General features: G+C 36.4%; 1 protein-coding gene across 5 annotated transcripts; it reads right to left on the bottom strand.

Moving 5' to 3' along the window:
• Window positions 1-310: 310 nt before the first annotated feature.
• On the bottom strand, window positions 311-24,508 carry LOC18421813 (AUGMIN subunit 8). Of its 5 annotated transcripts, XM_088853634.1 has the most exons (9): window positions 24,230-24,508; window positions 23,382-23,848; window positions 17,697-17,761; window positions 15,998-17,502; window positions 15,346-15,465; window positions 11,573-11,689; window positions 11,311-11,400; window positions 904-1,011; window positions 311-774 (listed from the first exon to the last, which is right to left on the bottom strand). In XM_088853634.1, the coding sequence occupies exons 3-9, from the start codon at window positions 17,698-17,700 to the stop codon at window positions 679-681; spliced, it is 2,040 nt and encodes a 679-aa protein (XP_088709760.1). In that variant the 5' UTR covers window positions 17,701-17,761; window positions 23,382-23,848; window positions 24,230-24,508; the 3' UTR covers window positions 311-678. The 5 variants fall into 5 exon arrangements, with proteins under 5 accessions (XP_088709760.1, XP_020518352.1, XP_020518363.1 ...); XM_020662693.2 differs by lacking the exon at window positions 23,382-23,848 and having other exon boundaries at window positions 17,697-17,771; XM_020662704.2 differs by lacking the exon at window positions 23,382-23,848.
• Between the last annotated feature and the right edge of the window lie 251 nt (window positions 24,509-24,759).

Raw genomic sequence — 24,759 nt, 5'->3', positions numbered from 1 at the left:
CGTGCCGGAGTAAATGCAAACTTTTTCTCCTGCAAGGGCACAGTATGCGTGCAAACCCTAAAAAGAAAAAAGAGATTTTGAAAGTGAGTCCCACATTTTAATACAGTATTAAAATCACAACTTAGTATTAAAATCACAACTTTCTAGTAAGATTTGGAAAACTAAAATGCATGTATCGGTATCATTGTTCTCTAGATTTGGCCAGAGACACCCTTCTGCTGAAGATTCATGGATGTACTGCAAAACACTCTCTCTCTCTCTCTCTCTCTCTCTCTCACAGAATGCTAACTCAAGGTGTGACCACATACACTTGTGGAAATTATTCCCTCTTTTATTCATACCACTGAAAAAGAAACAAAACAAGAAAAGAAACAGGCAATTTATATACAATGAGAGCAATTCGAAAATCCGGCAAGAACCAGCTCCCTTATCTCACCTTGCCTTTGATTTCTTGAATGTGACTAATACAAAAGAATTGCACGGATAAGGATGGCTGCACAGATCTCAAATACCAAGAAATTATGTGCACACTCACCCTCAGCATAAAAAATTGTGCCAGAGAGAGAGAGAGAGAGAGAGAAGCAGCAGGGGGGTGGGGGTTGGGGGGGCGGGGGCATTCCTCCCATTACCTCCACTTGGAGTCTTGGCAAAGTATGTTGATCATACGTGAGTTGGGTCTCACACAAACGTCTCCATAGCCATGTTTGGTTGTTCTCCATTGCAGATAGCTCGTCTCATCTGTATCAGATGTGTCCTGAGGCTGGACTCTTCTACCTGTTTCCAAGGATGTGATCATGTAACACTGGCTTTAACAAAACTTTTGAAGTTCGTAGATAAAAGGAGAAATATCATCAGCCTCAAACAGAAACCTGGCATGAAAATGTGGAAAGGCAGAACTCTCACCTGCACAGCTGCTGTTGCAGCCAACAGATGTCCACACTCATCAAGCATAGCTCTCTCTTGAGCAGCTACATTGGCAAGCTCAGAGACCAACTGGTTCATCCCCTCCACCTGTGAAACAACATTATTGCATTATGATGTTAAGAGAATTGGCCAAATAACACAAATATTTTTATCATAACTTTCGAAAGAAATGGCAAGAAAATTATTAATCCATGATACTATCAAGTAGCAAGGATGATGATTTATCAACAAACGTCTATCGTTTGGTAGGGAGACATGTATCAGGGACTACAGAAGATTGCACGTCTCAGACAAAATTTTATACCATAGTCCTCTTTATGTCCATTGCAGTATCTTATTCTTTTCTTCTCTCTTTGTAAAAAAAGAGAAAGATGCACTGAACGATGTAAAGTAGAAAAAGAATTAAGATCCTCGCTTCAATCATCACATTACCTTCAAAGAGGACTACCTAGCAGTACATAATGTTCTAAAGAGCAAGGGAAATATCAAAAAAAAACAAAATACAAGTTTATAATGTAGGTTCAATAACCCCATCCTTCAAGATAATCATAGTGGCTCCAAGACCCCCGACAATGGTTATCTTCGCAAATATGACAAATATCACCTCAATCTTATGAACAATTTTTTTCCAAGGAAGGTTAGTTGGGACTTGAATTTTGGACATTGTGAGTGCCCATCAATACCTTATCACCAAACCAATAATGCAAATAATATCAAGGTCCCATAACTAAGACGGTATACACCTAATTATGACATAAAAATACAACTAACATATTGTCAAGGAGGTAGATCGACATTCCTAGGTGACACCATTACCATCTATGCTTCCATACAACTTGCCAACAAGTCTAGGAAGAAACTTCAGAATACAAGGACAGATTTTGCTGTGAATGAATGGCTAAAAGAAGCATTAAGGATTGGTAGTAAAGCAATACACCTTTTAACTCTTGGAAGAGGCTTACCTTTATGTACCCAGATCAGTACCAGCCCAAAGGCCAGGTGTGATTGCTTGATTGTAACTACCATAAATTTTGGATTCTCTCAACATAAGGACAATAAGTTGACGTTCTCCTCAAATCAATACATGGATTAACAGGAGAGCAAGAAGAGCTGGAAGTTCTTTGTAATCGAAAAAAGGAACTAGATATTTCTACTTCGGATGTAGAAACAACTGAAGTGCCAAAGATATAATCCATTCAAAAGTATTAAACTGATCAACATGTTAATTGTTTCAAAGAAACTCGATAATTCTAGAGACAAAAAGCATTTAGGACGCTTGTATCATCTTTGACCTATGATACAAGGACACAGATATGAGAATCTCTCTAAGCTGGAACTGAAGAATCTGGTTTCCCTCCCTATATTTTGCCAAGTCAAACTTAACATGCCCATGCAAGTCTGTATGATCCATACATGTCTATATATTCAGATATAAATTTAAATTGGGATTTTCTAATGATAGAGTTAATTAAAAGGATAATAACATGTAGGTCCAAGTCAAAGACATCCAAATCATAGACGTGTACCCAATACTGCAGACATGTGTCTTACAAAGCAGACATGTGTCTAACAAAATGCATGCATGTCATGTTTCTCCAAACTGTTTATTCGCATCTATGTTACATAGATTCTTTCACATGGGCCCCATGCCCATGTCGAAGACGTATGGACATGGATACAGGTACGGATTCTTCTGGATTCCTCTGGATTCTTCAAGTACAAGAATCCTAGAAACTGAATTCTTTGTTAATGTAGACACACCAAATCTGACACATTTGGGTTCTTATCGTAGCATGTTGGATTCTTCTCTCCAAATAATACAATAAATGACATAAAAAGTTTCCAGCCTCCCTACATTTTTTAGAAGCTTTCAGACTCTCTCTCTTTCTTTCTCTCTCTCTCTCTCTCTCTCTCTCTCTCTCTACAATTTTGGAGAGTAACATAAATCCCAAAATTTTCCAATCTCTCACTCTCTCTTTCCAACTCTGTTTAATTTTTTTGGAAAATAGCATTAACAAGCACCATCTTGTTTCTTTTTTGCTGCAAATTCAAAATAAGAACTTGTTGTTTTTCCTATGAATCATATAAATAGAATTAGAATTTACTTAATGCTAGCCATGAATTCATTAACAAGCATCAAACTGTTTTTTTTTTGTGAATTGAGAAAAGGAGAACTTGCGAAATCTTTTTCACACTCCACATTGTTACCGAATCCTACTTTTCGAAGCTCAAAGAATCCAACACCCAGTACCCATGTCCTACACTAACACACTTACTCGTATCCATGCAACATAGACTCGCATGTCGACATAACCATCACACTAAATCTGCAAATCCAAAAAATGAAAATTTCCAGATACAAGTCTAAACGAAATGTTCATCTGTCATGTCCCCATGTAGATCTAATACTTTGGTGTTCATGTTTTCCTAACTACATGCCACATTTCTGTGGCAATAACATAGTCCTTATCCTTAACCCTTTTGAAGGGGTGAATTCCAAAGAAAGACTCCCGTTGTTCGTACAATTGCACTCAGATTTAGATTTATTTCTCCCTCTATTCCAAGAGTTTCGAAAGTCTTTCCTTGGGATAACCAACAGGAAGGAAGTTATCCTTTTAGAGAAAAATCACACCACAAGAAAATGAGTTCAATGCACGCCTCCTAAACCCTAGATAATATTGAACTCCCTCTACCCAAGAAATTAAATAAATTACCTTCAAGTCCCACAAAGCTAACAATAATATGAAACCCATACATGTCCCCAAATTGATAAGATAAAATAAATTTTGATTCAGCCTTCACATGATTTGCATCAATCTGTCTGCGTTTCCATTCTACAAAGCCATGTCTTTTGAAAGGGGTGGGGGTAATTCAGGGGATGAGGGTAATGATGAACTATATTAGTACTTAAAATGTTAATTTCAGAACAAGAGCTATGATAAATGGTTAGATTAGAATTTTAAGAGTGTTTTGGATATCAGCAAACAAATTTCCAAACCATCCCAAAATTAGTTTTTTTGTTGGCACCAAAAAAATTTGATGGAAACTTGGAACACAGTGCACAGGAGCGCAAGCACAATTAAGAGATGTTTACATCCCCAATCCTAGAATCCGATCTAAGAACCATCTAGTAAAACTAAATCATTTTCTCCTAAGGATGGTTAGGAAGAAAGTGAAATTTAATGAATCCATCTAATTCAGTTGGATGAATCCAAATAAACAACCCAAGAGCTTGGGGATCTACTTAAGAACAAGTAAAAGGAAAATAGTTACTGTTTCACTAGTCCTTGAAACAGAAACATTGAATGTGTATAATTGGTATTTGGTGAAGGATCTTGATCTCATCTAGTAGTTCCAGGAATTGAAGTGACTTACACCAATCTGGGAAATGTTTTCTCATAGTAAACATGCTCAAGGTCCCGTTTCATGGGAAGTAAAGGGAAACCTAAACCAAAGGTGAAGTACTTACCCCAACTTGATGATCATGAACTCATTGTGCTATATCAAAGGCGCAAATCTAGATATTGTCCATGAAATGCTGTCGTCAGACAGTCTCTAATCCTCATCAAAGCCACTTTAGAACAATTATATCATATAAATGATTACCTGAGGATATCTCAAGATTCCTTCAAGGCGGGTTTCTACTTAGCTACGTCAGTTTTGAGTTACTGTTTGCTCATGGGCACATTGGGATCACTCTCTGAGTAATAGGAACAATATTTACTAGTTTTGGAATATTACTGAGTACCATGCAGACTACCACATGTGAGATTGTGTTACTAAATGTAAATTGATTTCTCCTATACCCCTCCATTGGGACACAGCAAAGATCATCCCTATCAGTTTGAACTCATCTTTTCATGTGTAGACAAAGCATATTTAGGTTCATTGGCAGTTAACAAGGAAGAGCTCTTCAGATCATCATCTATCTACCTCAACTTACTTCTCAAACTCAAATAGCTTATTTGTTCAGTCAGGCAAGGACTTGTGAACAAACATCTCTTTTTTAGCAAACTCTCTCCCTCTTATCACTTTCTTAGTGTGAAGGTAAGTGTCAGAGGATGGCAATGTGGTAATTTTTAAACTTGTAAATTAATTTAATAATTTGACTGCCCAGGGGTCCATAATCCTTTTACCCTTATATAAGACATTGCAAAACCAATAGAGATTTGTTTATTGCTTAACCAGAGAAACAATTCTGGATTTCTCTTCTATCACTTTTGTTACCCAGCAGGGCATGCCCAAAAGAGTGATATTAGAAGAAAAGGAGCAAAATTTCACAAGTGACCAACCATCTCCTCCACACCTGATGATGAGAAATGCTGTAACCAACACAGCAAATGTACAAAGCAAGCAAAGTACTGGCTTAAAGCCTCTCTGACCTAAAAAACGTATTTGAGCTCCTAAAAGGATGCAAACTCCAGAAAATTGAGCATATCCAACAAAGGCTGCAACCAAAAACCCTAAAATGACTGTCCTGACCCACATTTTTTGAGGAACCCTTTGTTCCCTTGATCTCTGCAACCATCAACAATGCCCAAACAAATAAATTAAAATAAATAAATAAATAAATAAATAAAAGGGAAAGTTAGCTAGAGACCTGAAAATCAATGATGGCCACAACTAAAGGAATATTGTGACTATTTCTATAAACAATCCTGAGTGCTTAGGATCCTAAACCATTAGCTAGATACTGATTATCATCTTTGCAAGCGGCTAAAAGGTATAAGATTATTCAAGACTTAGAATCTTCTAGGCAACCCAGCCACAAACTCTATCATTCACACAAGGAGTTTATATTGCCTTGGCCTTTTGACAGGATGAAGCTCACCTACTAGGATAACGACTGTAATATTATGTTTGTAGAGAGTTTTTTAAACGAAGTGATCACCTCAGCTTTTGTAGCCCTTGGGTGAGGAGGAAAGATGGAGTGCAGGGCCAAAAAAAAAAAAAACTGTGACCATTCCGTTTCCTAGGGAGTGTGCACAAAATCCTACCCAAGGTCTTAGCTTCAAGACTCCAAGAAGTTCTCACTCAGGTGATTCGCTGCATCAAGCAGACTTCATGAATGACAGACAAATATTGGATGGCGCAATGGTAGCCAATGAATTCATACATTCGTGATAAAAGGACAAATTAGCCTGGGTATTATGCAAACTAGGCCTGCAAAAGGCCTACAATTGAGTAGATTTTCCTCTCTTAGATGAAGTCACAAAGCTTATGGGCTTGGGTGAACTATGTCCTAGATTTATATCCACTTGCTTGTCCTCTGCACATTTCTCCATATTAACAAATGGGACACCTAAGGCCTTTTTTCGGAATTCGAGGGGGCTAAGGCAGGGAGACTCAATGCCCTGGTGATAGGAGCTGAAGTTGTCTGTTGTATGTTCGAAGGTTTTTGCTGCCGGTCCATTAATAGGTATCAGTGTATTAGGTCCATATGTCCAACTTGCAGTATGGCAAAAACAGTCATATTTACACTATGATATCACATTTAAGCAACCCTTCACTATTATGCGCTGCTTTTAGGGAGCATCAGGAATTAAAGTTAACACGATAAAGACAAAGTCAATTGATGAATTAGTTCCAGATCACCAGCTCGCAGGTCTATCAAAATTTGTCGGCTGTGGGGGTGGACAACTTAACTAAACAAGTATGCTTGAATGCCATGATGCTTGGAGAAACAACTAAAGGGAAGCTGGGATGCAGTACTGGAACGAAAAAAAAAAATTGCATCAATTGAAGGCAAAGTAGTTATCATTAGGTGGGAGATTCGTACTCATAGAGTCCATACTGTCAAACTTGCCAGTTTATTGTAGGTTCCTTCTCTCAATCCCAACATTAGTGGCATACGAGATAAAGTGGTTTATGAGAAGGTTCTTGTGGGGGAATTTCTCAGAGAAGAAAAGCGTTAATTTTGTAAGATAGGTATCTGAAAGCCAATAGAAGGAGGGAAGGTTTAGGAATATGGATGATTAGGATAATGGATCAGGCATTGTCAGTAGTGGCAGAATGGTAATGATATACAGCTCAGGATGACTACCTGTAGAAACAAGTTGTATCCAGCAAATATTTGGTCAAAAAAAGTGAAAGATTTATCAAAGCTCATAGGACCAAAGGAAGACTTCTAGGTGTTCAGAACAGGATAAATAAATGTCTTTCCAGCTACATAAGCAGATTTGTTTTTGAGAAATGTTAACTTTCCAGCTACATAAGCAGATTGAGAATGGAAAATTGGTCTTGGGAAGAAAACTCTCTTTTTGAAGAAGGTTTAGCCCCAATACATTACAGTAAGAGTTTCCAATGCTATTCAGAGTGGCTTTGAAGCCTGATATCAAAGTGAAAGAGATTGTAGAAGGGCGGGGACTTAAAGCTACCTGGATCCCTTGCTTCACGAGGGCACTGAAAGATGACAAAATAGAAGCCTTTCAAAAAATAAAAAATGGGTTGTACCAATTTTTCTGGGCAAAAAATAGGATGAACAAATTTAGAGCCCAGATAGTAAAGGGGTTCTTTTATTGAGGTCAATGGGTAGATCACTGACATGGGGCACAAAGGAGAACTCTGTTGCATCCAGAGTGTGGTCCATTCCAAACCCCCCAAAAAACACAGGCCTTTGGTTAGCTGGTGATGTTGGATAAAGTTTTGACAGTTGATATCTCAGCAAGAAATCCATGTAAGTGCCAAAAATATGCATATTATGCAAAGAGTCAGAGGAATAAGAAAATCATCTCATACTAAACGGTTCCTTCACAAAAGTGTTTGGTCCTTAGCTTCAAGCTTATTTGATTCAAATGGGTATTAGCGGAGGATTAACAGTGTTGGCCATTTTGTGGCTTATATAGCTCGAAAGAAACAGCATATGCTTTAAGAAAAAGGGAAGAGAGATATAAAATATGAAGGCCACATTAGGATCACTATTGTATTACAGGGAAGGAGATTAGTAGAACGAAGCTGTAAAAAGATCTTGCAATCTAACAACTGGTGTCCTCCCCGAGGGTAGCCTGAAATTAAACTTCAATGGTAGTTCACAAGGGAGCCATGGGCCCGCTGGATTTGGTAACCTTCCAGATGACCACCAAGGAAAGATTTTAATGACCTACTCTGGATCACGTCATGCCCGCAGTTCAAATGACACGGAGATCTGGGCACTGCTCACTAGACTAAGGTTGTTCGAGATGAGAAATGAAGCAATACGCATACAGGAGGAGGACTCCAATGCTATTGCATAGGAGAAATGGCAGGTGGGGGCTGCCCCTGATAGTTCAAGCTATGTTTCAAGGACATAGATTCAAGAATCTGCATCTCACTCAGATTCCAATAATCCGACACAACTGCATATATTGTGCCAAGTCTAGTACGACATGTCCGTACAATGTGTATGTGAATGTATGTGCGCGTGCGCACGTGTGTGTTATTTAATTAATCTGTGATCATAGTTGTTGGAAACACCTGAGATTCTGAATCATTTTAGGAATCCGAATCACAGAATCGTGGCTAGCTAAAAGATTTTTGTCCTCGGAATCGATGTCTGAACAAGGAGAATTATAAGAAACGGGATTCCTACTTTATAGGAATCGAGGTTCGACCCAAATGGAATCGAGATCCTTGCACATATGAAATAAAGATTTATTCATATATGAAATCGAGATTCTAACATCTTTGGAATAAAGTTTTTGACGTATTTAGAATCAAGAGTCACACCAACTTGCAATTGAGATTCATGTCAGTTTAAATTGAGTTTCGAACCACACAATAACCAAGATTTGTAACTATATGGGGGTCGAGTTTCAACCCTTTTAGAATCAAGTTTCCTATATCAACGACATCTCGCACGTTAACAACTTACAACCTCATCAAGCAATCAAGATCAGAGGTCCCTAAGACATGAAAAAGAGTTTCGTAGATAGGAAGTCAATGTATTCACTATTGAGCCTTAGAGACAGTATCAAGAGTACGTTCAATTAATAAATCCTCATATTCCATTAGGAAATTTTCTATAAACTATACAAATAATATCTCAAGTATTTTTGAAACGTGATAATGATTTCATTATTGTTCAAAATAGGACTTTGTTTGTGCCCTAGGGTTGTCAGTGTTGTAATCTGATTTGAACGTAAAACTCTTTACCAATTAAATTTTAAAAAACTTGCAGTAGAAATGTGATCCGAGCTAGTTTCAATAATGCGTTCATCAGATTATTATTCGGAGCACATACGAAATATGGGAGAAATCATCTCCAATCCAGTTTCCAAATAACTTAACTCGAAATCCCTAAATATTTGAACCAATCCATAACTCATAGACTTACACATTAGAAAATTAATGTTTGATTTTGTGGTATTACAGTTGCAATAGACATATGTGCATATATATATATATATATATATATATATATATATGGGAACCCCTCAAAATACAAAGGTTCAAGTTAAAAGGGATTGTGATGGGTGTATTTATCAAAACAATGATTATTATTTTATTAAAAAATTATTTAACTATGTAACTTTACTATTAAGCAAGGGCAAATTTGAAATTTTCACAAAAATACAATGGCATTTTGGAAGTTAGTGTCCTGGAACTTTATTTGTAGAGTGCCTTGTCCTTTAGTTAAAATTTCAACTTTACCCCTTATTGAGATGACAAAAGTACCTTTTGTCTTGTAGTAATATTTACAAAATTGCCCCACAAAAGTAACTTTTTTTAAAAATAGAGTACAAAATTAATAAATCCACCCTTCACAACTCTCTCTATCTTGAACCTTTGTAATTTGAAGGGTTGTGAAGTTTAGATTATCCCTATATATATATGTATATGATCTAAATTTTATAAGGGTGGAAGCAAGATTCAATGTTTGATTTGTTCTTGGTTTCTTGCATCTACGAACCGAGGTATTTGATGTTCGGGAATATGAATTTGAAAACAATTGAATCAAGTATCATTACTGTGGAATCTAGATTCAATAAATGCAAAAACAAGATTTAAGAATTGCAGAATTGAGAATCAATAAATATTAGAAACAAGATTCTACGAGTGTTGGAATCGAGATTCCTAAAATAAGAAATCAAGATCCTCACTTCATGACAACAGATTCCATGAAGAATCCTTGTCGGAATCACATAATTGGGATTCTGAATCAGAATCACAACGTGGGTGAGAGAATCTAGTAATTTGTGACTTTTAATAGTAAAATTAACTTAAAAGAAACAAAATGTGGGTCAAAATCAAATACCCACATGTTTAAATCATAGAAATATGCACCCAATAGTTCGGACATGCGTGTCTTACAAAACGGACACGCTTCTCATATTTACTAATCTGCAGACTTGCATGTTCCCATAGCATACACCATGTCTGTGATTCCCAAAAAAAAAGGTGAATTTTCAAGACACTCATGTCGACATGGATTTCTTAATCTGTGTCTTGCATACACATGTCTAGGATGTTGGCATCTTGGATTCTCAAAACACACCCAACACGCATGTCATTATAACATATGGCTCAAGAGATCATGGATCACGTTGCAAAGTTAAGGCAGACAATATCACCCTCATGAGAGACAAATGGCAGATGTGCTGTCCACAGAAGGGTTTTCCAAAGCTATTGTAAAAGTGGTTAAATTTTACAGGTTTTATTTAAGGAATTGTACAGACTGTTGTACATAGATCGGTTTTGTAAAGAAATGATATACATTTGTACGTCAATTTGATTTTTCTTTTATAATTACCAAAAAATTTCATTACTAAAATAGAAGCATACATCAATTCTAATATCAATGAATGATCCTGAAAAATTACATCACATATTTCATATTGAACACAAATTAAAATCACAAAAAGAACACACTTAACCCTCTCAATGATAGTATCAGATGAAAACGAATCAGTCAGTAGCAACAGGGTCTACAATCGAACTTTTATTTTCATTTCAACACATGAACGTTTTCACACAATCTGATGATTGCTGAGACCTACGAAAGGACTTTCCATCTAAACTCCAAATAAAAAAGCATGGTTGTCTTCCAATTTTATTCTGCAAGACTCTGGCTGTTGTCTTCAGTAAGAATTGAAGCAGCCTAAGTGGTATTCTCCTACTTATGCAATACAAACTAAGTTTGTTTCTTTATAAATTTATAGGAACCATCTGCCAAAGAAGGTTTCAAAACAGTAGGCTGTAGGCATAAAACCTCTACATCTTTATAAAAAGTCAAATGGGTCTTTTCTAGTTGCATCTCTACAAATTATAGACACCTAGAAAGATATGAGACTAAAAACAACAAGATTTCACACGTAAAGACTATTAAAGGACCAATAACCAAATTTATTGATGGAGCATAGCATAAAAGAATTACTATGAAGGAAGAGAAAATTGCACTCAGCATCTCACCTTTGATAGCAAATAACAAACAGATGCACCCATTGCTTGCATTACATCAACTGCAGAGCTGATAGCTTCCTCGACTGAGTTTATATCTGCCTGTAAATGTATGTAGCAGATAAGATTTTGTGAAATTCATCAAAGAAGGATGTAGAAACATAATACATCACTAACCTATCTTATCCTAGCAGTAAATTAACTTCCACAGTAATTTATTGAACACATCGTTAAAAAACTTAGAAAATCACTGCTTACAGCCAATTGCACATACCCTGGCCCCACCAGTAACTGGAAGGCGGAGCGTACTGGCTTCTAACGCTTCAATAGCCCCTGCTAACGAACTAGAGTGATCTCTTTCTACTAAGGCCCACTCATCCAGATAAGACAACTGCTCCGAACATAAAAAACACAGTTTCAGTATAAATTTGGTATTATCAACCCAATGAAGTTAGTAAAGGTACCATGAGAGTTTCAAAACTAAAACAAATTGTAATTCCCGGGTTTCTTTTCAAGTGACATTTATAGCTTATTTAATAAATGGAAAAGATCAACACATAAAAATAATTAGCGCAAGAACAGAAAGAATTACTCTAAGAATAGAGTCTACGATGCTCAAACCCCACCTTAATATTCTCATGGAAGGAACTGAGTTCCAATGGTAAATCCCACCTCAATGATCATCCAGAACAAGCTAGGACATCTGAATCAAAATTAGAAGCTCTGCAAATATATTGATATGCAATCGAAAGAGAGAGATAAGTAGAGTCGCCTTGAGTATATTTTCCAATCTCCAAGTCCGGGGGCTAGTCCAATGAACTAGCCAGCCCCAATTAATTGCGAAAATGCTATGATGATGATGATGTCTAGTCCAATGAATCAGTGTCCTATTCCATGATTAGTAAGATGCAAAAGAATCCATGGATCCATAGTACACTAATGAGGAGTCTTCGCACTTGCTCTATGGAATCTGCTACACTTACCTCCATAAGACTTTTGCACCAAAATGTGCTATTTGTCAAATGATCACCCAGACCTCCTTTGAGACTGGATTATCAAGGAACCTGAAGTTAACCAACAAAATCAGTTAGGAGGGCACCTCCATGCCTTATTTGGCATTCTCTTTCCACTCCTCCCTGATAAGAGCCTAAACATAGTTTTGGATAGCAGAAGCAGGAACTGGGATTGTTGATTACTAGGATTTTCCTACTTTGGGAAGGCCATCAGGACCCATAAACAAATAAATAAAACTCAATAAATTTAAAAAAATAACTACCCGATGTGAAATTTACTAGTTTGAGTGAGTCACAAATTTCGAAAATATTTCTTTTGAACTTCGTGCTTGGTCAATAGAATAAATGCAACCACCCAATTTCACATCCAAAGGTCAAGATTAATTGTGACCACCTTGTACAAAAGGTAAATGGTCTCATTGTATACTATTCGTATTTTATATATATATATATATATATATATAACCACCTTGTACAAGAGGTAAATGGTCTCATTGTATACTATTCCTATTATATATATATATATATAGAGAGAGAGAGAGAGAGAGAGATGGAAAAGACAGATCATTCTCCATCTTATACGCATTTCAAAAGATGATGGTCAAAATCCCATAACAATTTGTGACAATTGTTGAACCCATCATCCCGTACACCAAAATGCGATTTTTGGAGCATTGGATTTAAATTTTTCTTTTTGTGAATTGTGATTGATGCAGATTTAAGGATCTCTTTTTCTTTGAAAAATTTACGGGACATAGATTAGAGTAATTACTGGTTTCTTTTTCATTGACATGCAATAACTATTTTTTTGATGGAAATGAATTTATAGCTTGCCTTTTTTAATTGATATGCATGTATTGCTTCTTTCCCTTTCACAAATGTAATGAACATTGGTGTGTTAACCTGTAAACTGACCAGATGTGAACATGGCTGGACCATGTTCCTGACAATGCGAGATCATGATCCATGTTATGGGATCCAAGTAAATAAGAGTCAATATTCTCCTACCACTTCCCCTTTCTTAATGATCCCCCTATTCCGTCCTCCAAATTTCTATGATCTCGCTCCGGGATCGTAGAATTGCATCCATGCTAAGAGATCCCGGTAATTAAAACTTAAATTCTCCTACCACTTTCCTTTTCTCCGTTTTTTCTTTTTTCTTTTGTTTCTTTTTTTTTATTTGAATCTGTTAATGTTTGCATTAAAAGGAAAAGCATACAAGTTACAAAAAATGGCAGCCCGCAGACCAGTGCAGAGGCGCCATTGTTTGGTGGGCTACACAAAAAGAACATAAAAAAGTTCTGCATTTAGTTCCATAATGCAAAAAAGGGGAACCAGGAGCTCCAAAAGGTGTTCCAAAATGGTTCCAGGTGGTCTCCTGCCACTTTCCTTCCTTTCTTCACTACTCTAAAATTCAATTACTCAAGCTGTCGCTGCCAAAAGCAAAGCATCTCCAATGAAAAGGACCACAGCTCGGATAGGTCTTAAAGATTAAAAGGTGCTCTACAATGCCCTCAACACTTATACCATCACACAATTTGGGAATTTGGAGCCCCCTGCCTCAAAAGATGGCTGTTGAATCTGATCACTATCTACCAAGCATCCAAAGGCAGCCATCAGCCGGAGACAGTGGAACTGCAAAGCCAACCTCTGTGTATATGCTGCATCCATCAACTCTATAGAACCTTTACTTATACAATAAAAAAAAGCTATCTGCTGTGCTTATTGTAATGAAGATTCCCTGCCAACAATCCCAATATTCTCACTGATTTCAGGGTCTCTTCCAGACAGAAAAGGTTCACTCAAAATCCAATTTTGTCGCAGTCCCTCTATCGAAAGTACTTGTTAAACTCATATTGTGCTTGCCAATGGCCCTGCAAACATGAAAACCTAGAACAACTTTTGAGACTGAAGCATGAACTTCTTTAGAGATGAATGCGAGCTTTGCTGTTAGAATCTACTCCTAATTTCTATCAGGCCCTCTTCTGGTGAGGGAAACTCGCTAATGATTAAATATGACTAGCTGGGCATGTTATGAGTTGCCCAAGTAATGGCTAATTGCACACTGATCAAGTGTACCGTGGTTGATCCTATCATTCCTCTGGTTCCCCTGTCTCAGTGCCACTCTTAGGCCTTAGTTACTAATGCAATCTAAATGCCCTCACCTAACTCTAGGCATCAAAAGTGGGCAAGTATCACTGCCTTAGAAAAGAGCTGAGCCTCTCTACAATGCCAAGAGAGGCAAGCATTGTTTTGTGCAGTGAGCATTTAATGCTCTTCACATGCATCTCCCATAATATGCATAGCCCAGAATCTCATACTTGTTGACAAACAAACATGTCAAGTACATGATAAAATTTGTATTCACCCTTAATACAGAAACTAGATTTCTGTGTCCTACAAGAGTTCCATTTAAAAAGTGGGCCATCTCATTCTTTTGAAGCAGTTTCCACTAGATGTAACCTAAAATATTTCGCTATCTTCCCCCAATGCTTTGTCATCATTGTATGGCTAGTTCAATCCCCTAAGCTTTCACATGCATAAATGAGATGTTAAAATCTTCTCTTCATTTTTTTTTTTTGAGGAAAAGACGACATCATCAAAGAGTAATTTCACTGTCTTTTTTAAACAAAAACATATTTTCTCTTCAAAGTTATGGGAGGAAAATATTCTTAGTTTTGGCAATAAAATGATAATTCTTCTTCCAGAAAAGAATGTTCCACCAAGGCATATAGGAATTATTCAAACTCCACCCATGTAGATTTCTAAAAGATGTTAGTGGTTCATAATAAGGGTTCCATGGTTCAAGAATACAAATCATGGTGGACTGAAATCGTATGCTTAGAAGGCTTAATTTCAGAACACACATAACAATAATAGAAGAACCATATGCAACACACATAACAATAAATATAAGAACCATATACAAGTAAGAAGGGAATCCTAGCATATATTGCAGTTAACACTCCTAAAATGTCAGAAAGTTGTATCAATTTAATTAAGAGTAAACTAAAGATGGTAGATAAAATCTTACTTGTTCTTTAAGTACTGCATTTAGCTTAGTCTCTTGCCTCAATTGATGTAGCTCGATCCTTTTTAATATAACTGAATCACGCAGATCTGAAGTGTTGAACCAAACGTTGTAAAGGAGCATCTGTTACAAACATTAGATTATCAAAATGAAAAAAAAGAAAAGAAAACTAAATATTTAAATGCGAAAAATCTATCTGATTAAAATAATGAATTGGAATCTGGATTTGACAAGAAGCTGCCAGCAAAGAAATGATACAGAAAGGAACCATCCTTAAAGATGTCATATAATCATAGCTTAGAGTAGGATATAATGCCAATTTATTTATTTTCATTTTATTAATGTAATGAAGCCGCAAATAGCTAGAAACAGGAACATTCGAGATTCTATAGATTCATGGCTTATGGTTTCTTTCTTTAGGTTTCCATCAACTACTGCATTGTACATAGATTGCAGAATATATAATAATAGATAGCGTGCACACGTTTATGTTTGTAAGATCATGCATTCAAATTTCTCCAAATAAGGGCTCTTCATCTGAAACAGACCCCACATAGAATTTCTCATATTCGGCTCTTGTAAAAGATTAATTACAATGGACACAAAATCTTTCAAGTGCACAATTTGAATTTCTAAAGCATAGTTAGAACTATACCTCTGCTGTGACTTGCTGTATTGATAAAGCAGTATCAGCCCGGGCATTCACAAAGCGCCATTGCAAGTGTCTATTATACAGCAAACGCAACTGATGGGCCTCCTCTATCTGGCTCAAACCCTTCTTCCCCTTCCGAACGTCAGCGACAAAGCTAAGCACTGAAGGTGAGCTCCCGGTGGTACGAGTTCCCACTGAGTTGGCCGAAGGGAAGGGCGTCAGCAACCCCACTCTTGTCCTCGTAGGACTAGCCATGCCCCTTGAGGAAGATGTCGTTGATGCGGCCTTACTTGGAGAAGCAGGATGTGATCTACTCAATCGCAGGGTTGATGATGTCCTCCCTGATACACCAGAGCTGCCACCTGTAGGTGAAGTAACAAGCTTGGGCCTCCCCTGCACTCGAGTGTTTGCCTCAGTCAAAAAAATAGCAGGAATGTTGGTTTCATGGGCTAAAGTTCTTACAGTGAAGCTACTTGAACCACTTTGAATCCGTTTGTCTACTCCCAAACTCTCACTTGAAGAACGAGAAACCCCAACTCCTGAGTCTTGAGATCGCCAGCGCCTTTGCAAAGGCGCAAGAACCGAGTCTCCATCATCCGATCCCCGTAAAGAGCCCCGATCAGACAAACCCATCTCGGCATCTTCTCTCCCATCAAACGACATTCGACGAACTGCTCTCGAGGGGGCGATAGAACCCTCAGGAGACCTGCTCTCGCCATCGAGCTTCGGTGTTCTTACTGTATTTCCTTTCCCTTGAACCAGGGAGACTGTAGCTTTACCAGCTTTTTCTGAGAAATCCACACTTCTTGTAAATGCATTTCCAGTCAACCTCCCTCCACTTCTTCCAGGCCACCTCTGCTGATCCCCCAGTTCTCGACAATGAGAATTATCCAATGGCTTTGAATTCTCCAATAAATCAGCATTTTTCCCTCTCAAAGGTGTCCGCTTCCTTTCAGGAGTCACCTTCCTCGCCATTGATGGTGTGCCCTCCTGCCCACGCACTAGATTGGCAGAAGGCCTCAATGTGTGATCAGAGGAATGTGTAACCGGTCTCTCTCTCTTGATGATAGGGAGAGAGAAAGTATCTGCCTGAAAAGAGACTGAGAGGCTCCTAGTTGACGGCCATAAGCCCTCGGCTGTTCGACCCAAGGGGCGTTTCGAAGTGATTTGTGTCTCGACATTAGGGGGTGTAGATGGTCTCGAAGGGGACGATGGTGTGGAGGGTCGCGACGAGTAAGAAGGTGTTGAAGGCCGCCTTCTCTCTGCTGACTGTGAGCGTTTAGGTAAGGGAGATTCAGGTCTTGGGTTTGCTCGGTTGATGTTAGGAGAAGGGCTGCGTCTTGCAGGACTAGCAAAAGAAGAAGATGGAAAAGGGGAAGAAGTAGGGGCTGATTTATACCTAGAAGTGACCTCTCTGGTCTTGGGTTTTCTAGATACCCCATTGTTTTTCTCAGAAGGGACTAATGGGGGTCTCAGTGTCTCCTCTGAGCTCTTCTCTTGCCCTGAAGCTGCAACATAAACAAAACCAACTCTAATTAAAGCTCCAAACTGCCAGATGATCTCTGCGCAGCCCTTTATCCCTACCTAAAATAGGCAAAAAAAAGTAAAGCAAATCAAATTTCTTCACAGACCTTATTGCCATCACAAGCTTAAAAAAAAAACCCCAGAATCAAACAATGTAGAACCACCCAACACCACTTACACATGGTAGGCCTTCATATTTGATTCACAGCATGGTCAGCAAGCCATGGAACAAGATCTTCGTCTCTGATATCCACTAAAAAATCACAATTATCATAAAAACAAAAGAACTAAATAACGCCAAAAAACAAAAAAAACCCCAATCGGCAACATTCATCAAAATCAATAATTATCAGGGAAAAAGAGCAAAACAAATCAGCCCAATGCAACACCATCCCCACCCTCGTCCCCCCGATGAAAAGTAAACAGGGAAATCCATAATTTCCATGTGGGTTGTTAACTCACAAGATCCTGAGAAAAAAACCAACAATACAGAGTCACAAGGGATTTGGGTTTTCCGTTTTGGCCCAGAGAAACCTGGCCAAATAGCCAAAGAAGATATTATCACTAAGGGGAATTCTGAGTAGATCAAGTAATGGCATTGACCCCGAAGGATCAGCAACCAAAGCCAAAGGGAGTGACATCTGGCTCATGAAATAACCAGCATTTGAAAACAAGTATAACAGAAAAGTGGGGGACAACGTGCATTAAAAGGTCATAATCTCCAGTTAATAACAAACTATTAGCGAGGCCGTTGGATAACCGAAATTGGGTTTTAGCAAATCGAGGGATTTATGGCTCTTGACGGAGAAAACAAAAATATGGGTTTTGTTTGAGAGAGAAAATTGACAGCTGGGTTTGCTTTCATTTCCTCTTTTCTAGCCCTCAAGCTCACGGGACTGTCACGGTCACTGTGCTGGAGCCATGGCCTACAGGTTTTTATACCAACCCAACTTCAAGTCAGTACTCAAAAATGGGAAGGAAAGGCCATTAATTTATAGAGTAAATTAGGGATTTACAGAGTAAATTAGTCAATTTTGATTTTTTGTTTTTTCCCAATTGTGATAGATACAGTGGTAAAATTCTCGTTTTTATTCGTTTTATTCTAGAGCATAATAAATAAATGGATTGGGTGAGGGAAAAAGTTTATACAGTGTCCAGGCTCTAAACAATCAAATTAGAGCGTACGGAACTTCTCTTAGAAAAGATTGTTTTTGATGCTTAAATATCTTTAAATTGAATGATTATTATACAGTAATTTTTTAATTTTTCATATATACAAAAAAATAAAAATATTTTAAAATAACATCTCTTATGTGAATGACACCAATAAAAATATCTAAAAATTATATCTTTTATGTCAATGCCCCCAAAGGGATATTAAATGAATTGAATTAAGATATGGATGGAATATAATGAAATAGAGCCACTTTGAAGTTCTTTATGAAATGGGGCTTGGAACGGAGCCACTACGAAGAAAAACAATATACAGGATGGGTAGAAAGAATTGTGACCCTCGGTTTATCATGAGAAAAAATAGATTTCAAGTTTTAAAAATAGTGTATTTTGTAATGCATATTTTTACCATTAATTTTCAATATTTTCAAATTTTTATAGACCTACTACATTATTTTTTAAACTTTAAATTTTATAATTAAAAATAAAAATATATTTTAAAGCTATATAAAATATTTTTAATATTAAAACCACATTTCTCACATTGAAGGTGCGCTCTTGTTTGATTGTTTAGAGTCGACTCTATACAAAGCGCACCCGTTAGTTAACGGTGGGATGAGTATTATGAAATAAAAAGGACTTTAAGGACTTTTTGTGATTTAGGCAGTTATCGGAACGGAGACATGGAGATCCACGTGCGCATGGATCTGTGTCCATCCCTAAAAAAAAATTCGAAGAAATAAAAGGGTTTTTTAAGGAGTTACTACTGCTAACTCCAAACTTCATTCTATCTGCTCTAGTGTGGGAAGGCTAACTCAAAAGTTCCCTCTACTTTTGAAGGAGCGACTTAGGCCGGGTGCGCAGCCCAAGCCCGAGCTAACTGCTCGGCCTGAGTTAAGTTATGGACAAGGCCAAAAAGCGTTAAAATATAGTAAAAAAAATTGTATTTGATGAGACTATTTATTTTTTATAACAAAAAATTATAATTATTTTTAATCATTAGATGTGAAATCCTATAAATACAAATATGTCATAACATTCTCTTAAAAAAAAACAATTGTGACATTTGAGAATTTTTATTTAGGATTTTGTACCCAAATAATGACGCATCAACCGGCATATTTCAATTCTAACTGTCAATAATCATTGTGACATCCTTTTACTAAAAGTAAATGGTCAATATATATTTTTAATAAAAATATTAAAAAATTCAAAAAATTAAGAAATGAAGTTAAAAAGTAGTGAAAATTAGATTTTGAAAACCAATTTATGATCATGGGTAAATAATCTAAAAATAAAAGACAATATAAAATAAGTACTTAGGACGAAAGCAATTTTCAATCTTCGCCAAAATGATGAAAAAACATACTACTAATAAAAAAAATTGAATTTTTATTAACTTTTTAGGGTTTCCCATTTTTTTATGGTCCTCGAGTTGCGCACCCAAAAGATACTAGCGAGCCTGAGCCTGAATTACATGAATGAGTACGAGGTGGCTCGTCCCAGTAATCAATCGCTAATTACCCACGTCTAGTGCACTTGGTCTAGGAAAAGGAGTGATTCGTACTACTTCACTGTGGATTTGTGCGTTTGAGAGCGAGAAGAGACAGAGAGAGAGGTACATTGATTAGGGTCAGCAACAGTAAATATGAAACGTGTAAATAATAATTCATTATATAATGGTACCCATTTTGTGAGAACCAAGGATCTTAAAAAAAAAAAAAGGATTTTCTACATGTAAGCTTTAATGGCGTGTTGAGTTAATGAAATGTTGAGATTATTTCTCTTATGACAATAAGTCCCTAGTTCTTTTTCATAGCAATTTATTAGGGAAGTTTTCATTTCTATGTTCCATCTACACTATCCTCCTCTTTATCCAACAGTCTATTTTTTAATGGAGGGTTAAGATTGTCTCAATCACAATGTCATGTCTCTACACTATTTTTTTAAAACTTTTTTTCTATAAACTATTTTGACACCAAACTTTGGACGTCTATTATTATGTTACTAAAAATTGTTTTTAGTATCAAGGTTTATCAAAACACTTATTCTACTTGGTTAATTATAGATATAGCCCCATTTTCCGTACTCATAATGCTCTTAATATTACTATATCTAGGTTATACAAGATTAGCTTAGAACGTAGAATTATCAGAGTTGATCTTGGCTTGCAAATGGTATAAGAGCCAACTTTGTAAACAACATATATTTGTTCCTATTCAAAGAGTAGTCATAGTAAGTGTTAGTACTCTATGAGGTAGAAACACTACTGATATTTACCATTAGATAAAGTTGGTCCGAGAGTTGAAGCTCATCTATTAAACTTGCACTAACGAAAATAAAAAATATATATTTTCAATAAAATAAAATGACCAAAATACCTTTAAAAGTTTCAAGGGGTATTTTGATCATTATTTTGTATCGAAAAATTATTGTTAATATTTTTTATAGGTGCACCCCAATGAGAAGATGGCACGTACCAAATTTCATAATCAGAAAATTTATATTAAAAAAAATAAAAATAAAATACTTTGAGACGTCGGATCTAAGATCAAACAGTGAGTGGCTCTCTTGATAAAAAATGGACGGCTGGATGGTAGGGGAGAATAGAACTTCTATGTTGTAGAGGGAACATAAAAAGCTTTCCCAACTTATTATCATCATGAAAAGCCTTTTTCTAACTATTTGAAGTTGGTTTGGAGAATAATATTTATTTTGTTGAGCTATAAAAAGCATAATTTTCTACACTTCAAATTTTTATACAGGCTTCCAATTCATTGAACAAAGAAAGTTTGTCAAAATTCACGCAAAGATGAACCAGTTAACAACGCAATGATGATCCAGCTGACAATGTCAAAAAGAGTACCTAATGAATCTATATATATTGATTTGATTTTTCAGAAGAAATCATGAAAAGACAATAAACCACTAAAATTTTAAACAGTTTGATATTTTAGGAAGGAAAAGGTTTATATAAGGTTTGACACTTTAAAATGTAGAATTAAGGTACACCTCTAAAATCTTTTGAAAAATGTTGTTTTGATGTTTTAATTGATTATAGTAAGATATTTAGATATGGAAAAAAATATATATATATTTCAAGTCTTAAAAATAATATATCTTAGACTATCTATTTTCAAGATTTTCATATGTTGATGATAGATTGTTTGATTTACATAAATTTTAAAATTAAAAATTTTCTAATTAAAATAAAAATAAATTCTCACGCCATCTTAAAAATTTTCGACACCAAAATTACATCTCATTAAAAAGTTTAAACTGGACCTTACCTTGATGGTTTGAGCTTATGCAACCGCATCCCTTTTTAGGAATGGGCAAATTAAAGTTCTCATATTAAGATTTTGAAGTTCAATAAGTTGCTGAGACGATCTCCCCCATGTGGGTCTTTCGGTGTGCGACAAAAAATGTAATTTAATGAGTGCGCGACCAAATATGTAGTTTAATGAGTTTTTAAAAGCACCATACGTGGGCACGTTATCAAATACACTTGACCCCGTAACGTATCGTCCCCGTCCGCCGCTCTCTCTCTAATATGTATTTATGTATTGGAAAACTTTTTATGTTCCTCCTACAACTTAAAAGTTTTATGTTCCCCCTACCATCCAGCCATCCATTTTGATCAAGAGAGCCACTCATTTTTTGATTTTAGATCCAATGTCTTAAAGTATTGTATTTTTAGTTATTTTAATATAATTTTTTTTAATATGAAATTTGGTAGGTGCCATCTTCTTATCGGGACACACCAATAAAAAATATTAATAATAATTTTTTGATAAAAAATAATAACCAAAATACCCTTTAAAACTTTTAAAGATATTTTGGTCATTTTATTTTATTGAAAATATTTTTTTTATATTTTTCTTTAATGCGAGTTTAATACAAGAATGGACGTCCATAATTTGGTGTCAGAACAGTTTATAAAAAAAAATTAAAAATAAAATAGTGTAGAGACATGACATTGTGATTGAAACAATCTTAACCCTCTATTCAAAAAAATAAACAGTTGGATAAGAGGAACATAAAATTTTTACGTTGTAAGGGGAACATTAAAAAGCTTTCCCATATTTGCCCCAGTCTTTGAAGGAGACAAAACTCATTTTCTTGTCCCTTGTTTTACTTCCATGCCTCCCAACAACGGTCAATGTAAGGTACTCTCTCTCTCTAAAACATTCCAAAAAAAACTCTCTCTCTTTCACATGCATTTGCCCGTTTCTTTGAAGATGACTAAGGGCATTTTCTTGTCCCTTGTTCTACTTCCATTCCTCCAAGCAACGGTCAATGCCAAGGCACTCATTCTCTCTCTACTCTCGCTCTCTAGCGTTTACCTATAGCATTAAAAAAAAAACGCTCGTACGAATGTTCCCGTAAAAGCATATTGTATACTTATTTCCTCGAATAAAAGATGAATCTAGAAGGAATTTTGTATACTCACTTCGTTGTGCAAAAAACTAATTTGGGAAGAGCATTTTGATCCAAACTTTCAGAACCACTGAAAAAACATTATATGATTATATTCAAAAGGAAAAAAAAAATTAAGTCTTCAGTTTTATGGAAAAAAAATTAAAGCTATTGTTTTTTTCTAAGTAATTATCCAGAGAGAGAGAGAGGGGGGAGGTTTTGGGTGGAATATATAGAAGCCAAAAGACTTTGTGATCCTGAGGGAGCATACTGTGAATGTGAGTAACCGAATGTGGTCCAAGAATACGACCGACTCGCAGTGCCCCCTCTCTGTACGTCTCTATATCAGAGAATGTTCGAACTTCCAAGATACGACTTCTCTCTCTATGACTCTCTCTCTCTACGGCCCTCCGTCTCTACTTTCTCTCTCTAGGACTCCATCTCTTTGCGTCTCTGTACTTTCTCTCTCTAGGACTCCCCTCTCTGTGTAAGCAAATGGGCGTTGCAAGAAGCGATGCTCTCTTTCCCTTCCTCCCTTGAAGCAAACTTCATCACAACTCCCGCTCTTTCTCTTTCTAATAGAGGCCATGGCTGTACGACTTTCTCTCTCTAAGAGAAGGCCATTACCATACAGGACTCAATACACTCTCTCTTGAATCAAAATTCATTGCTAGTCTCTCTCTAGGCTCCTGCAACTCGCCTTACCCTCCACGAATATCATTCCTCAGGCATCTATCTCTGATTTAATAAATATATGTAAGAATTCTAATGTTAATCATCGCTGATCTTTCACAGATTTAACATTTTACCGTACAAAACTCATCCAAAACAAAGTAATACACTGATTTCCTAAATTCAAATCCTACACAGTTGGAACTTTAAAATCACAGGAAACAGAGATAGCAACCAAAAAACTTCTCTGTTTACGACGAAATAATCGGTCCTAAAATCTATTTGAAGCCCTAAAATTCACAAGAAAATGGAACAGAAATGAACTATCAGATCAATCTTAATCATAAGACTCCATGATCATAGAATTCCAAAGCATTCTGCAACGATCTGCGAATTCTTAAAGCAGAAATAGAAACTGAAAAAACGAGGGGAAAAGAAGAAGCACACCTTTCTGAATCGTCGCAAAAAAATCGCAGAAAACGTGAATTTATGTTGAAACCTTAATCTTCAACCGATCACGGGATAGTTTTAAGCAGAATCCGCCATGATCGAAACTTGAAGAATTTTCAGAGGAGTAAGCACCAATTTTGCAGAGATTACAGGTTAAGCAAGGGTGGATGAAGCGTAATGAGGATTGATTTTGTTGGGGGATTTAGAAAGGGTATTAGAATTAGAGGAAGAGGGATTTATTTGATGGGGAAAAGAGAATGTGAGCACCAACCGCGATGGGTTACGTGAGTGATTTTTGTACGCTAAGGCTCTTCTTAGCAGAGTGGTTATTATTATTATTAATTTATTATTATTATTATTATTATTATTATTATTATTATTATGACACGGTTTTTGTGAGTCCACTCTTAAAAATTTGTTTTTTGAATTGGGGTTTTTGTCAGTCCACTCTTAAAAATTTGTTTTTTGAGTTGGATTTTTTGACTTAATAATTAAAAATAATAATTCTATTAAGATTTGAATGGAGC

The sequence above is a fragment of the Amborella trichopoda genome, chromosome 12 (assembly GCF_054954075.1).
Source record: "Amborella trichopoda isolate Santa Cruz 75 chromosome 12, AtrichopodaSantaCruz75HAP2 v2.0, whole genome shotgun sequence".
In the NCBI taxonomy this organism is placed as follows: Eukaryota; Viridiplantae; Streptophyta; class Magnoliopsida; order Amborellales; family Amborellaceae; genus Amborella; species Amborella trichopoda.
This window is presented reverse-complemented; position numbering and strand designations above follow the sequence as displayed.